Source organism: Danio rerio, chromosome 12 (assembly GCF_052040795.2).
Source record: "Danio rerio strain M-AB ecotype USA chromosome 12, GRCz13ab, whole genome shotgun sequence".
Classification (NCBI taxonomy): domain Eukaryota; kingdom Metazoa; phylum Chordata; class Actinopteri; order Cypriniformes; family Danionidae; genus Danio; species Danio rerio.
Window position 1 is genome coordinate 32,794,572 of NC_141032.1, and position 16,911 is coordinate 32,811,482.

General features: G+C 35.8%; 2 protein-coding genes across 5 annotated transcripts in view; one reads left to right on the forward strand and one right to left on the reverse strand.

Annotated features, from left to right (window-relative positions):
• The window catches only part of nhlrc2 (NHL repeat containing 2), a 41,292-nt gene extending 29,778 nt beyond the window's left edge, over positions 1–11,514 (reverse strand). For both annotated transcript variants that reach the window (XR_015504236.1, XM_087276509.1), the window contains exons 1-2: positions 11,336–11,514; positions 8,407–8,559 (exon numbers count right to left, since the gene is read on the reverse strand). Coding sequence is in view for 1 of the 2 variants with exons in the window: in XM_087276509.1 (XP_087132635.1) it covers positions 8,407–8,559; positions 11,336–11,498 (316 nt within the window). In the remaining variant the exon portion in view is untranslated. The remainder of the gene's footprint in view (positions 1–8,406; positions 8,560–11,335) is intronic.
• dclre1a (DNA cross-link repair 1A (PSO2 homolog, S. cerevisiae)) overlaps positions 1–16,911 on the forward strand; it is an 81,393-nt gene that overhangs the window by 54,598 nt on the left and 9,884 nt on the right. The window contains exons 1-3 of one of the 3 annotated variants that reach the window (XM_087274675.1): positions 11,718–11,745; positions 11,845–12,322; positions 14,603–15,952. In XM_087274675.1, the coding sequence (XP_087130801.1) occupies positions 11,941–12,322; positions 14,603–15,952 (1,732 nt within the window). In that variant the 5' untranslated portion in view covers positions 11,718–11,745; positions 11,845–11,940. Of the gene's footprint in view, positions 1–11,717; positions 12,323–14,602; positions 15,953–16,911 lie in introns of those variants that run through there. The other 2 variants (NM_001020549.5, XM_087274676.1) reach the window with 2 other exon arrangements.

Below are 16,911 nucleotides of genomic sequence, written 5' to 3' on the forward strand. Positions count from 1 at the left end.
TGCAGAAATCCACATGAGCCCAGTTGACAGTACCAATACCTTTATAAAAAAAAAAACTTTTTAAAAGATAGATTCTTTCCCAGTAATGGGTTGTGGCCTTTGTTTAAAACATATGCAGGAATAGTTGGTGGTTCATTCAGCTGTGGTGACCCCTAATAGATAACGGACTAAGCCAAAGGAAAATGAATGAATGAATGAACGAATGAATGAATGAATGAATGAATGAATGAATTATAAATTCCTGCAAACTGTTACATGAGCTCTTGACATATATTTACAAAATTCTGAATTATTATTTAAAGGTCCTGTTAAATTAAAATAAAAATTTTTAGATGTTACTTTCAGTAATTTTTAGAATACCAATTAGCCAGTGTGCTCCAAAACAGTGAGAAAATTCACATTTATAAAATGTAAAATTGATCCAAAGCCAGCAGTTTGTCCCTTCCACCTAAACGGATTAATGATTTATTTCATGTCACCTCATATTTCAGTTTCTCATCAAATCTTGACCAATCAAATGCTCTCTAGTCATCTCCTGCCCTCTTCAAGAAACTTCTCATTTGCTTTTCATTTTATGTGCTTGACCTCAACAACTTTCCCAAACAAAACGCTATTGGCTGTTTTTTTAAAAGGGGAGGAGCTACTATGATGTCCCACCCTCGTTTAATTTTTCAGTTGAGATTACGTCAAACATGGAATAAAAAAAGTGCACATTTCAGACATAAAAAAACATACATTAGAAATAATGGTCGTCTGTACTTTTGCATTTCTTACATTAGTTTTTACAGTGATCTTGCATCACACTTTGCATCATTGTTTTTCTAATGATCTTTGTTTTGGGGTTATCTGGTTTATCTTTTCTTTAGAAGAAAGAAAAAGTCATATCGTTATTTAGAAAATTAAAAGACCCTTTGAAAATTTGTAATTTCTCTGAATTTATTGGATTTATTTATTATGTATGGGTTTGACTAAAACGTAAATACTTGTTTTATTTTATTTCATATCAATTTTAGAAAATTAGAACTGGCCAGAATAACAAATGTTTTAATTTGCTGTGATTTAAATTCAGGTCGCCTCACAGTAAGAAGGTCACTGGTTCGAGTCCCGGCTGGGCCAGTTGGCATTTCTGTGTGGAGTTTGCATGTTGTCCCCGTGTTCGCATGGGTTTCCCCTGGGTGCTCTGGTCTCCCCAAAGACATGTAGTATAGTGTATGTGTGGGAATGAGTTTGTATGGGTATTTTCCAGTACTGGGTTGCAGCTGGAAGGGCATCCGCTGTGTAAAACGTATGCTGGGGAATAAAAGGTCTAAGCCAAAGGAAAATGAATGAATGTATGAACGAAATTCACGTTCATTCCACCAAATATTTATTTCTAAACTCTTTTAAAGTTAAAACATTGGTATTGTGCATATAAAGATGTATGAAAACATGGCTACTATTTCTTATTTTATGCAAAAAAAAAAAAGAAAAATGCTAAAATTACAATATTTATATGTCATCAGTAGTTTTTGTAGAACTACATTATTTTTTACCCTTAAATCTGTTTATGAATCGTAGATAAGAAAGAATTTTTTGTAAGTGTTGTAAGAGTAAGAGAAAAAACAACTGCACTACAAATTATGAATTAACCTCTATTAATAATAAGAATTATTCATTGATTAATTTTTCTTCAGCTTAGTGCCTTTATTCATCAGGGGTTGCCACCGCGGAATGAACCGCCTACTTATCCAGCATATGTTTTACACAGCGGGTGCCCTTCCAGCTGCAACCCGAGTACTGGGAAACACCCATACACTCTCACATTCACACACATACCACATGTCTTTGGACTCTGGGGGAAACCGGAGCACCTGGAAGAAAACCACCGTAAAACATGGGGAGAACATGCAAAACCCACACAGAAATGCCAAATGACCCAGCAGCGACTCAAACCAGCGTCCTTCTTGCTGTGAGGCAACAGAGCTAACCTCTAAGCCAATGTGTCACCCATAATAATATTAATCATAATATTAATTAATATGATTGTCTTTTTCAGCTAGCACCTTTTTAAAGACAACCTGTAATTGGGATGAATATACACCCTTTAAAAACTTGTTGGCTTTAAAATTTTTTTTTTATTAAAACATTCTGAGGTGCGTTTAGCTTTTACAGTTATTCTGAAAGCTCTTTTAATGAGAATGTTTATGAAATAATAAATGTTTAATCCATCAAGGTCTTGCCCTAAATCAAAAGAGAACGATAAAAGAAAAGTGTCTCTAATTCAATTACTTAAATTTATTTTTTGCCTAATTAAGGTTTTTGCATCCAATTTTTGTTCATTCAAAGACAATCCATTCAGGTTACACAAAGCTGTTCATTCTTATCTCCTCATACAATGTGTGGAAGCATGTTGCGTTGGTGTCTGCTTCTGACATGTTTTATCTAAACCCTTGAATACTGAAAATCCCAAAGAACCATCTTTTGTCTGTGTGTCAGGGCTTTGAATGTTTTCAATAGTACTAAACCTCAGTCTTTGTGAGTCAGTTTCCTTTTTAAAATCATTCAATAAAAGAACAACAAAGTCTATCGAGCAAGAAAATGTCTAAAGGGGACATGAGAAACAGGATTTTGCTTGCTATAGGAGACCAAAATGTACTAGACATACTGTATCAATCGCATTGTACAGCATACCCCTCTTAGTCTCTTATTCATCAGGGGTCGCTACAGTGGAATAAACTACCATCCTGCTGCAACCCAGTACTGGGAAAGGTCGTGTTTTTTTTTTATTCACAGGTCACTTTTGGAGCTTATTCTTAAAACAAAATGACCAATAAAAAAATGTTGTACTTTGCCAATTCTTGCAAATTGCTAAAAGAAGCCCATATTACATACGTTTCTTTTATAGGGAACAGTGTTATGCAAAATTCAGTTTTAGAAAGGGTTTAAAACCTGTTGTGTGGCCACAACATGTGAATATAGCCAGCCTCTATTTTTTAAATCATCACATATTTGTTGGAGCGAATCCCTCCGTGGTGTTTTCATGAACAGATTTTTGGTGTAGATGGAACCAGGCATGAGCCAATGCAATGTGACACACAATTGAGTTTCATCGGCATTAGTTGTTTGGCATCAGCTCAGTGTGAGCTAACCCATAGACCACTTTCTTCTGCCCAACTTCTTTTGACATTTTCAGTTTTCCCACAAAGATACTTTCAGTCCTGTTTTTAAACCTGCCACTATTGTGATGCATAGGGATTTGTAGCTCTACTCTCTTCTGAAAAGAAGGCTGGTTGGACAAGCTCATTTGAATTTAAAGCGACAGTCACCAAAACTGCACATTTTAGATCAAAGGCTAAAACGAGCAGTTTCAAAGAGATAAAACAAAATATTTGTGTGGTATTTTGAGCTGAAACTTCACATACACATTTTAGGGACATCAGAGACTTATTTTACATCTTAATCATGATAGGCCAGTGTTATTATACATGAAATTTTCACATTTATTTTCTAAATTACATTTTTGAAAACTAAAAAAAAAAACGTTTATAATAAATATTATTATTATTCAGATGGTCAAATTATGATTGAACTGAGATTGATACCTGTGCTCTAAGGTGGAAACAAGTTTTGGTTACCTCGATTTTCAATGAAGTGACACCACCTATTTCATTAAAATACTATTTGTATTCTGTCCCTAATATCCCTAATATTGAGGATGAACCAAAATATTTTGACAAGAGAGTAAATGATCACAGATATTAATAATAAGTAATAATAATAAAAAGTGTAGCAAGTGTAGGCCCCTTTAAAGAAACAAGAGTATATATGAATCCCAGAGGTACACATCCTAAAATTGGCAAATGCATGCAGAATGCTAAAACCAATCGAGAGAAACATAGGGGTCTTGATTGAGAGCTCATGCAGCCCCTAGGCATTCCATTATAACCAATGCGCTCTGTTTGTCTGTTTGTTCCAGTCTTCTGCACTGTGATATAGTCTGCGCTTGACTTTGTCTAATTTAGCAAAAATGTCAACCAAACTTCTCCGCCTTGTCACTGGAAGTGACATTCCCCCATTGTGTATCCCTGGGGTAAGCAACGCAGCCACTGATGATTGAAGTCGACGGACGGTGGTTTTTAAATTCCGGTTTCAGCCATCCATCAGAAGATTAAAATTCATAGGATCAGCAGTGGAGACGGAAAGCACACGCACAGGGGAGCAGTGTCCCATTTCAGTATGCTTTTAGCCAGCTTCCTCTCCGCACAGAAATGTATTTGAATCACATCTGGCACAGTCAAAATGTGATCAATGTTTTTCTATACTTTTCCTCATGTCTCCCTAGATGATTTACCCTTCAGGGGAATAAATGCATGGAAGAACCAGCACTTCTACTTACGATGAGAAATATGAGAGCAAGGGTGTTGTAAACAAAAAAAGAAAAAAAAAATATCCAGGGCTTTCTTAATGACAAGTGTTTCTTTCATTTTTGTTTCATTGCAATTGAGTTCAGATCAGACTGTCAAAATCAGACTTGATGATACACGTGTTGCTGGTCTTAAAATATTAGAATACAAAAGTTTTTAAAAGGGCACCTATGGTGAAAATTAACTTTTGTATCCACTGTCATAATGGAGTGATTTAAACACTCAAGGTGAATCCCAAATCGCATACTTATGCACTATTCTACGCCATTGTGTAGTATAAATAGTGTAAGTAGGTCACACAGAAAACTCTAAAAAATAATAAGTGTACTTTATTTATCCTTTAATTGCACTCATTCAACCAGTAAAATGAAGTGTGGAATGATGGACACTTCACACACTCAACGACAGCAGCTCTGCTCGCGTAGCGGAAGGGGCGGGGCTACCGGGCGCACATGTTGGATAACCTTATTTATTTTGGATTGTGAATGAGAATTTCTCCTACGAGAGTGATTATAGCGCCTCCCGATGGAGAATGCAGTAATATTCACAGCAAGTATTATTTAATGCTTTGTTCATTTATTTCACTAATTTGACAACCATCAAACCTCATCAGGAAAAAAAAAAAACATTAGTGCTCCATTTGGGACAACACTACATACATATACTATGCTGTTGAGTGTGTAAGTGCATAAGTACATAGTGCATGAGTGCATAATGTATAGTGGGACATTTGGGACGCAGCTACAATGTCTCTTTTTTAATCACTGACCTTAAAATAGGACCCAAATCACAGTGATTTTGAGGCCCATCGCAACGTGATGTACAGTAGGAGTGTGTTTTTTTCCGCCCATCTATTGATTGACCGGCGCCATGTTTCTATAATGTATACACATGTCCACAGAACTTTTTTGTTGCAAAGAAACTGGGATTAAAACATATGTTACAAGTCTCTGTGAAGTGATTAGCTGCACTTCAATTATTTCCTTTAAAATATTTTTAAAACAGAGCATGTTTGTAATAAAGAGAGTAAAATCGCTGTGTAATTCTTAACCACTATAAATCACCACAGCCGTATGGTGTCAGTAGCAGCACATATGTGTGCGTGTCTGTGTACTGCAAATGGCATTTGCATGTGATCCATCCTTTCAGAAAGGCTTGAATAGACTACACCACAAATATACCAAATAGACAAATAGACTTTTGACTTAGCTTCATCCATAGGCTGCAGGCTACAAAAACAACTACATAGCCCTCAGACACTAAAATTGTACATTATTTATTAAATAATTGGATGGGTATTTTGAGCTGAAACTTTGCAGACACATTCTGGAGACACCAATGTCATATTTTACATCTTACATCTTGCAAAAGATGTACAATAGGTGCCCTTTAAATAAATAAGTGTCAAGGAGTTTGGGTGTCTGTATGAAAATAAATGAAAGAGATTTTAAACACATTGAAAGTAGGGAAGCTCCGATCAATCGTCCCGAGATCAGTATTGGCCGAAAATCACATTTCATGATTCGATTGGTACACGTCAATCTGGCCAATCCCATGAACCGATCGTATATTTTGGTTTACGCGTGCTTTGAGTTGCTGTGATACGAGCCGAGCGATCGCCGCTATCTAGTGTCTCAACAGTATGGCCTCTCATGGTAGCACTGCGATCATAGGCCTCTTTATAGTAGCACTGTGATGCCCTCAAATTAGATAAAATACCCTGAAAATTATGGTGACGAAAGTGAATGAGCAAGAAAACTGATCATAAGAGGCACAGTGATGTTCTAAGCATTATATTTAATTAAGTTAAATGAACAGTGCAGTAAAGAAAATCCTCACTCTCTCATTGAGCTGCTTTGACTGTCCGGAGCTGCAACCATAGACTAACTGTCAATAGTTGGAGTCTGGAGATGAGCAAATATTTTAATGGCCTAGCATGTATTTAGGCCTTTTTACATAAAATAACTGAAATTTCTGAGTTTTTGTTAATATGGCAAGCTCACTAAAACCTGGCTGGAAATATTAATTAAATAAATATATTTTTAAACTTATTTAATAATATAACTTTTTCAAATATAGGCCTAGTTTTTGCAATAAACTGTAGTTTATCGACCTATTTCCTTTTAGTAAAGAAGTAATGTATTACGGTGTGCATTTAACTTAAGCATCAAATATAGACTACGCTCCAAACTTTTTCTTCTTGAGATATGTTGAATTTTTCTTCCATCATTTGCAGTGTTTCTAAATTGCATTGTTATTTATTTATTTATTTATTTATTTATAATGGTTATAAGAGACCTCCATTTAAGTTTCATATAAGAGATCTCCACTTAAGTATCATACTTAGAGGGAAAATGTGCTTTAGGCATTACAAAGCTTGAAGCATCAGAATCGGTAGTCAGTATCGGCCGATCACCATGACAAGGAATCAATATTTGGTATCGGCTGTCCCTAATTGAAAGTGTATTAAATGTAAGCAAAGTGTCTAACCCAAGGTTTCTAATAAATGTATTTTTTTCAATGTAAAAAAAGTAAATGTAAAAATGAGATTTTAAAATGTTTCCTCATCATCACCTGGAACATATGTTCAAAAAAAATTACAATAAAGAAGTATTTTATTGTAAGAGGTATGCCAGTCAAGTTTTTTTTTTTTTTTTACACCGAATAACATTATAGTGGGCATCAATCCATACTTAAAACAATACTGCCTACAACTATGTGGATACCTATTCGTTATAGATATCGCTGTCAATTTCACATTGTCATTGTATTTGCACTGTCTGTATTTTGCACTGTCGTTGTATTTGCACTGTCTGTATTTTGTACTGTCTGGAGCCAGCACCTAAGCTTTTCTCTCATCATAGCACACATGCTGCTGATGATGTGACAATAAAAGTGATTTGATTTAATTTGATTTGATGATGTAAATTTTGGTAAATCATTACTCAGGAAAAAAAGAACTAAATAGGACACTTTTTACAGTAGAAGTAATTGTCAAAACAAACACTTGTCTTGCTGCTTGAAAATTGCTATATAAATGGATTCATACCTAATAATAAATCACACAAAAAGCATTGGATAGGGCTGGAAGTACTCGAATATTTACTTTAAAATGTACATATAAACTTAAAAGCTCTAATATAAGGTTAGTATTTGTACAAACTATGTTGCCATAAATAAATCTGAATTTGTGCGTTAAAAGCCACTGAAATACTGACAAATCAAAAGTATATTCTGAATTAATTTCTATAATAACCTTCTAAAACCAGCAGTATTAAAAATGCATAAAAACAAAGTATCTGCATAAAACTGAAAGGCCACTGCTCTTTAATTTACCAACAACAACAATAAACTCTAACAACGATCAACTCTAATAATTAGCAAGACACTGGGAATAGTGGCGAGCTCCTTTAACAAAGCAGTGGTAACAGAATGTACCAAAAGCAGTGCCAGCATTAAGGTATGTGTGAGATATGCCAGCGAGTGGGCTGACGGCTACATTGCCAGTGGCCCTGGATGATCCAACAGGAGTGGCTACTGACGGGCTACTGACAGCTGGAGCTGATAGCACTGGTCACAGAGCTGCTATAATAAGCCGCAGACCAGCAGAATGGTGTATCTATGCGAAACTCCCTGCCCTCAGGTCCGGTCCCCGGATATTTAAAGCCCCATATCCGATAAAGTTTTATGATAATACCAATGTGTTGCTGGACCAGAAGAAAATAGTTATCAAAATCCAAAAAAAATCTGATCCTGTGATCCCATGGGTATGATCTACAACATGATTGTATGGTTCAAATCAAAACAGCCAAGAAACATTCATCTGGATTGGCTGTTTCCATGTTAGAAGATGCCTTTCATTTATCTAACCGTGTAATATATAAATCATGGAGAGCACTTAAAATAAATGAGTCAGGCTAGATGCCATTATGCAATCTATCACTCACATTCTTATTTACATTCATACCCAAACATAATGCCCGTGCCTAACAACTCGATGTACCTTGTATGGAGTAATTCTTCTCCAGCTGATGTAGATCAGGAAGTATGTGGATGCAGTTTATGCAGCAGTAGGTGAAGAAGTCAAGCAGCACCACTTTCCCTAATAGTTCCTTCCCGAGTGACAGTGGACCATCTGTGTTTAACCATTCCAGTCCTGCTAAATAACAGTGGAAAGGTTAAAAATTTACATTTTTCAATCAGCGGTTCAAAGTCAAGTCAAATCACTTTTATTGTCACATCATCAGCAGCACGTGTTAGCTTAGGTGCTGGCTCCAGACAGTACAAAATACAGATAGTCCAAATACAACAATACTCAAAGACAAAGTCCGGTCTTCGATGTGCAACGAGGGAGCCAATTTCCCAAAGTGTGTGTCTGTCGTAGGTAATGAGAGTGTGTACATCCAGCACGAAAAATGACAAAAATACAAGTAAAACACACAAAACAAAACAAAGTTTGCTAGGAGCTCGCAACACGGTGGCCATGCTCTGCACCATCTTGATGACGTATACAGTATATCACAAGCAGAAATGCTGTTGCCACATATAAAACAAGTAAAGTGATAATTTAGCACTTTAGCTTCCATTAAAAAAATTTCCAACAAAAATTGCCATTAAAATTTGGTTAAACTCTGTTTCTGACACTAAGCAAAAACAAGTTTTTGTTGTAATGATAAGCTATGGAGAAATAAAGGTCAACTGGGTGGTTACATTTCCAGTTAAAGGGTTGATTGAATGTTTTATTTTTCTTATAACTCTTGGGTGAAACAATGTTTCTTAGTCATTCAGCATAACAGTCAAACTTCATTCAATCACTAATTTCCCTTCAGCTTACCCCCTTATTTGTCAGGGGTTGCCAAAGCGGAATGAACCACCAACTATTCCAACATATGTTTTACGCAGCGGATGCCCTTTCAGCCGCAACCCAGTATTGGGAAACACCCATTTATATTCACTCACACACATATACTATGGCAAGTTTGTTTACCCAATTCAATTATACCACATCTTTGGATTGTGCTGGAAAACCAGAGCATGCGGAGGAAACCCACACAAACTTATACCCACAGATATGCCAACTGGCCCACCCGGTACTCGAACCAGGAACTTCCTTGCTGTTGGGTGACAGTGCTAACCATTGAGCCACTGTTACACACTTAATATTACATTTTATTATAAACAGGTGATTTGAAGGAGAGCGGCAAAACATAAAGAACTAAAATTACAACTAATGAGTATTTTGGGGCTGAACATTTAATGTCATCAATGATTAGTTTTAAATATGACTGACACAAATAATTGTTGCGTAAACTGCTGATTGTAGCCCTGTCATGATATCTATTTTTTTGTTGTATGATATATTACACCAAAATATATTGCGATAAACAATAGTATTGTGATTTTAAAACCATTTTATGCCACTCATTATATAATGCCAAAATGACAATATAATATCATCACAACGCAAGTACACTCGTCCAAAGATTTTATTTTATTCATTCATTCATTTTGCTTTTCAGCTTAGTCCCTTTATTAATCCAGGGTCGCCACAGCGGAATGAACAGCCAACTTATCCAGCTTGTTTTTACGCAGCTGATGCCCTTCTAGGCGCAACCCATCTCTGGGAAACATCCACACACACTCATTCACACTCATCCACTACGGACAATTTAGCCTACCCAATTTACCTGTACCACATGGCTTTGAACTGTGGGGGAAACCGGAGTAGCCGGAGGAAACCCACGTGAATGCAGGGAGAACATGCAAACTCTACACAGAAACGCCAACAGACCCAGCTGAGGCTTGAACCAGCAACCTTTTAGCTGTGAGGCGACAACACTACCTACTGGGCCACTGTGTCACCCCGATTTAAAAAAAAAAAAGTAATAATTTTTTTTCTTAAAAATATTTAATTTAAGTATAGCCATTTAAACTATTTAATAACTAGGCATTGGAATGTGAAATAAATATATAAATAACAATAAATGTCAAGAAAAAACTGCAAAGCAAAAAGTGTGTACCAGATCTATTTTTGGTTGTTAAACACCCACATAAAAATATACTAAAGCAATTTAAAGTACTAGTAATACTAGTGATTTCTTTAACCATACTGACACTGACACCTTTAATACAGATAGAGATGTTGCAAGAATTGTTTTTTCTGTATGGTTAATATATATTGCATCACCAAAAAATGATCTAAGTCATGCCCATGTGTTGTGCATTAAGTCGATATATTGATTATTGCGACAGGCTGTTGTTTGTTACTCATTTCATTAGCTGTCTTAAGTATATAGTAGTAAAAACGTACACTAACGTTACCTGACAGAAGTCCTGTAGCCTATACAAGTTTTAGGGACAACTAATAATAACTTGAATTTTAGTTGATCATTTGGTATTAGAAGTGGCTTATATGAAGATTTCACTTATGACCACATACTGAATGTAACCCCAAACCATGATTTTTCCTTCACCAAACTGTGAGAATCTTACCTTCCGCCAAGTCAAGTTATTGTTGCTCTTACAATTGCAATCAACGCCAAGACTTTTGTCAGGCAGTGTACAGTAGAATAGTCTCTAACTCTATATGAATTCACCCTTAAAAAATATTAAAAATAACTATTCAGTTACAATATACGTAAATTAAATCTAGTAATTGAGTACTCTCTGTAAGTTTGCTGAGACCATCCAAAACTAGATGTTCATTAGATCACTTGTTACAGCAGTGTGGCTCACTTTTGACTCAATACAACATTACAGAGCAATAAACAACCGTCAAATGTAATCGACTTGTCATGTTTTATGTTGTCAGTCTTTTATCTAAAACCAAGAATCGATCAATGATTAAGTTCTGCTCAAGTTTTAAAGCCACTCCCATGAGATACAATCACTGTATACACTCCCACTGCCATTGAGTGTATTAATACACTTGCCTTCTTCAAAATCCGGTACAATCAAATCCTCCCTCTCGTCTATTTTGAGCAAATATTCATGTACGAGTTTTTCCTTCTCTTCTTGACTCGTCGTTTCCTCTAAATCACAGTCTAGCTGGCCCTGAATGAGGAAAAGATCTGTCAGCTTACTGTAAGACGCCATGATTCTCACTCACAACAACGCAGAAATTAATCTCGGCACTTTCGACAAACATATCGCTTCAGCATTCTTGATAACAAAAGAAAAAAAAACTTGTATGTAATTAGGATATGAAAAACTTTTAAAAATAATATACGTAATAAATGTATAAATAAACACTTGATATGTTTTATGTAATTATTCGGAAGAATCTGGCAATGGGGAAAATGCTAATATCAACGCAAAAATAAATACTCTTTCAACATTGGCGGTAAGAAACACTCGTCTGATTTATCTAACGTGAACAGTTTTTAATTGATATACTGTAACAAAATGCGCTTTTATTAATGTTTTTATGCTTTCTGGACAGATTTCTGTATGATGCGGATTCTAGTCGCGGTTTTATTTTCCTAAGAGATCATGAATGTGATGTTACAAAACTGCTCTGTTACAAAACTGGATACAAATGTCCCAGAGCGGGTCTGAGAGTGACATTTGGGATTATAAACCTCTTAAGAAAAACAAAAAACGAAGCTGTAAATCACAGGGATCAAGAGAACATGTGACAAAGAGGAAGAAGGAGAGCACAGTGCAAAAAACAGTCAAAAGTGCTGAAAAACACACTGATTTAGACCACCAGATCGGGAGTAATGCTCCTAATAACACAGTGAACTCAGGATCCGAGGATGTGAATCATGGGACAGTTTCTCGGGATGTCCCTAATGCAGACTCTCAGTCAGGAAGAGGCTTCTGTCCTGTCTGTCAAATGCCATTTTCCATCCTGGTTGTCCAGTCTCAACAATGGCATGTTGCAGAATGCTTAGATACAGCTGCTGACAACTGTAAAGGTAATGGTATTAATAGTTAATACATTTATTTTGTCTCCTAAATGTCCTCCTCACATTGTACATTTTGGACATCTCAATTTCATAACGCAGGGGTTTCAAACCGGGATTTGGGGACACTAATGGGGCCAAAGCAGAGTGCTAGGGGGTCAATCTGAATTTGTTGAATGAAAACATAAATGGAAAAAATACATTTAGAAAATAATACATAAAAAAAAAATTAATTAAGATGAACACATTATTATAAAAAACAGATTTCGGAATCATAATATTGTAATAATCAAATAATTTAACTTATGATAAAAAAAAGCAAAAAAGAAAAAGATGAATTCAAATAAATAATTGTGGGAAAAAAATTGTAATAATAAAAAAAATCTTAAATGTTAATTTGTACAATAAAACAATGTAATTTTTTTTAGAAACTAAATATGAATGTAGTGTTAAATGTAATACAACTTATTTTTTAGACCCATTTATTCATTTGAATTTTCACAATTTAAAATGAGGTGTTTTTACAAACCTTACAGATGCCTTTTACGTTTCCAGATGTTGAATCCTTGGTCTAAAATCAATTCCGTTCAGCATGTTATAGAATTCCAACTTAGCTGAAAATATGACTGAATAAACATCAACAACAAAAAAGATCATTTAAATTTAATGAATCATATCATATTGTTCATGTTATCTTGATATATGAAATAATATTACTATTTAGACTTAAACACCTACACATTTTTTAATGCAAGTCAATAATTAAAATTTATTATATTTACATAACATTTACTATAAAGGACTGTAAATGTCACAACATTTCATTGTTAATAAGGTTTTAGCACCCTGTCATTAGTACAGTATTTCCAATAATATTATTGTTTAATATAAGCAGGGTTCCCACACTTCCTGAAAGTACTTTTTTTTTTAAAAACTCTCTTTTAAAGTGCTTGAATTGTACTCAATTGACAAAAACAGAACAAAAAAATTCTTAAATTTATTCATTTTCTGTTCGGCTTAGTCCCTTTATTATTCTGGGGTCGCCACAGCAGAATAAACTGCCAACTTATCCAACGCATGTTTTATGCAGCGGATGCCCTTCCAGCTGTAACTCGTTACTTGGAAACATCCATACATAATGGACAATTTAGCTTACCCAATTTACCTATAATGCATGTCTTTAGACTTGTGGGGAAAACCGGAGGAGCACCCAGAGGAAACCCACTCCAACACTGAGAGAACATGCAAACTTCACACAGAAACACCAACTGACCCATCCAAGGCTCAAACCAGCGACATTCTTGCTGTGAGGCAATCGTGCTACTAACTGCGCCACCGTGCATCCGAATTCTTAAATTAAAAATCTTAAATTTTACTCTTGTACAATAACACTGACAAACTGCACATTTTATCAATATTTCAGAAACATAATATATCGGACATTAATATAAATCATAGGTCTCAAAATCCATTTCTGGAGGGTTGCAGCTCTGCACAGTTTTGCTGCAACCCTGATCAAACACAGTTGATCCAAATAATCGAGGTGTTCAAAAGAGGAAAATATCTCATTGCATTTTTTTTTCCGATATTGCGATTGTGATTTGATTTGCAATTTAATTTTGTTGTCAAGATTTAGCTCACTAACCTGTAGTACTGCTGAAATGCAGGGATGTTAGTTGAAAAAGAAACTAAAAAGAAAGATATTAACATACTTCAACATTTATTCAAATTTGTTTTTAAATATTCTGTAATTCAACACTAATTTTTTATCTAAAGCAAACAATAAGCACAAATAAAATGACCTTACCTTTCTGTAAGTTCCAATCAAATTAGGGAGATAATGTAGCTTATTATACACACAAAAATATATATTATAAAATACAGAACACTCAGGCTGATAAGAGGCAGATTGAAAAGTTCGGATTGGGCAGAACGAAAGTGTACTTACTCAAATGGCTAGTAAGACTGTCACACACTGATGGCAGTCACACATTTGCTCTGGGCAGGGGGAAATGAAATAATGCATATATTCCATATCGCAGCCACTTGCATTTAGCTAATTGCAATGTTTCATTTGTGATTGTGATTTAATGTTGATTAATTGCACAGCCTCAGTACAGTAAGGACTTAATGGCACTATATATATATGCTGGGGTATAAATTACAATGGTTCTGGATTTAAAGTTAATGGTGCTTTTAAAAAAAGTCCTTTAATCTATGGTTCATGAAAGCGTGGGAACCCTGTATTAAGAAAACATAACTTAACACTCTTTCTGCCTTCTGATGTTACAGAATGCCCAGATGGTCTTCAGTGTATGTCCACCATTCCCAATCATTATAAAAGATACAACCACTCTCTGCTGGCTCAGAGTCGAGCGCAAAATGACTCCGTCCAAGCCATCTCAGACTTCAGCTTGAATTCAGTAAATAATGGCGCATCCACATCTGTTAAGGAGAGTTCAGTGGACAGCGCTGTGAATGTATCTGCTTCATCTAGCCAAAGTTCATCTCCTGGTGATAGACTGAAGGGAACTCCCACTAAATCTAATGCCCTGCTGCTTTTGCGTTCCCCCAACACCGAGGATATCAAGAAAAAGAAAGGCTGGTCACCCTCAGTCAAAAGATCTCAGTCACAGATTTCTTCCCAGGAGGCCAAAGCCAAGATTTCTGCTCCAGGTGAAGTACGATGCGTTGACAGTGCAGTTCAGACGCAGCCTAATGAGGTTAAAAAAGAGCTGTTTGAATGCAAAGATGATGACGATTATATCTCCTGCTCCCCACTTTCTGAGCTTCCAGAAGTGGATGAGGAGCACAGGGTGGAAAAATCCAATAATGACAGACATTTTTATAGTACTGCATTGCAGGAGGATGATGATTCTCTTAATCTTTTCAGTGATGAAGATGATGATCTGTTCTTTGATGTGATAGACCAGTATGAGGAACATGGGCCAGACAAAAGCTCATTAGACACCTGTGAGAAACAGCAAACATCATTAGCACCAGAAAGTCACCTGACTGCTTCCAGTTCCACAGGTGTTTCATTTCATCACTGCTCAACAAACAACAACAGTTCAAACTCCCAGCTACAGTCACCCCAAAGCTTGGTATTAGAGCATCTTCGGGACCGCATATCTACTCCTACACATGTCAAGAGCTTGACTTCATCTTTTGAGGAAGTTAACTTCACTCAAACAAACCAAGAGTCGTTTTCCAACCAAGCAGATCTATCCGCAACACAGTCTATGGCTCCTAGGAGGACTCAGATAAAGGCAGGTCCCTCTGGATTGAAACAAACAGACATTGGGGTGTTTTTTGGCCTGAAGCCGCTGCATGAAAAAAAGGCTGGGAAGGAAGTAAAGCCATTGGTCAGAGAGGCCGATCTGCAAAAGTCTAGAAGAGTGAGGGTTTCAGAAGCTCAAGGGGAAGACGGTAAGCGTCAGGGTAGATGGCGTGGGAAGAGCAAAGCACCATCTGAAGGGTCCGGTGTCTCGCCTGCTGTAGAAGATAGTGTGGCTCTGCCCACGCAAACAGAAGGAAAGAGAGGAGGGAGGGCAGAGGGGCGGAAAAGATGGAACAGAGGAAAAGCGACAGATGGAGATCCCAAGGAGCCCAAACGCTGTCCATTCTACAAGAAAATTCCTGGTTTGTGAATGCTTTTTTTGACCTACTTAGAAACAATTGTTATGATTGCATAAGCGGGTATACTAGTAGCTGTACCCGAACTTAAATGTACTTTTAATCTTCTTTTATTATAATAATTCCTCTATTATTATTTAGTTTGTGGGACAGTCTTTTTGTCTAATCTAGTTTTGATAATAGGGCTGAACATAATAGGGCTGAACAATGCAGTGCTTAGCGTAATTGAGTAGTTATTTTGAAAATGAATATTTTTTTTTTCCCCATTTCTCAGTGAATGTAGGCAATGTATTTTGGTGCATTTAACATATAACAGATTTATTAAACAGATATATTTATTAAAATAATATTTTAGTCACTAAACCAATTTGAAATTAAAAGATAATACAATTAAATTGTAATTAAATTTTTTTTTTACAAACTACAAAATGTCAACTAAATAAAATTATTATTTGTTTGCTTCTTGATTTTTACTTTTTATTTTTATTTATTATTATTTTTTTAAGTATTTATTATTTTTCTATAACATAAATTTGGCTGTGCTATTTTTTGGACAGCTAATATGTATGCACTAATAGGGCTGTGCATTAATCCAAAATGTATCGCAATCGAAATTGCAATTAGCAAATCGCAAGTGGCTGCGATATGAAATGAATATGTGTTATATAATTTCCCCCACCCAAAGCGAATGCGTGGCTGCCATCTCTGTGTGTGACAGTCTTACTAGCCAACTGGGTGAGCACACTTTTGTTCTGCCCAATCAGTGTTGCACAATCAACCTATGCAGAACACCTGCAATTAAGCAAACAATCTGGAAAGTGACGACAATTGGGATAATGGTGAAAAATTTGTTTAATTTCTGAATATTTTAAAACAAATTTTGAATAAAAGTTGCGATACTTTAATATCTTTTCATCTTTTTTTTAACTAACGCTCACTGCATTTTAGCAATAAAAAGCTATGAT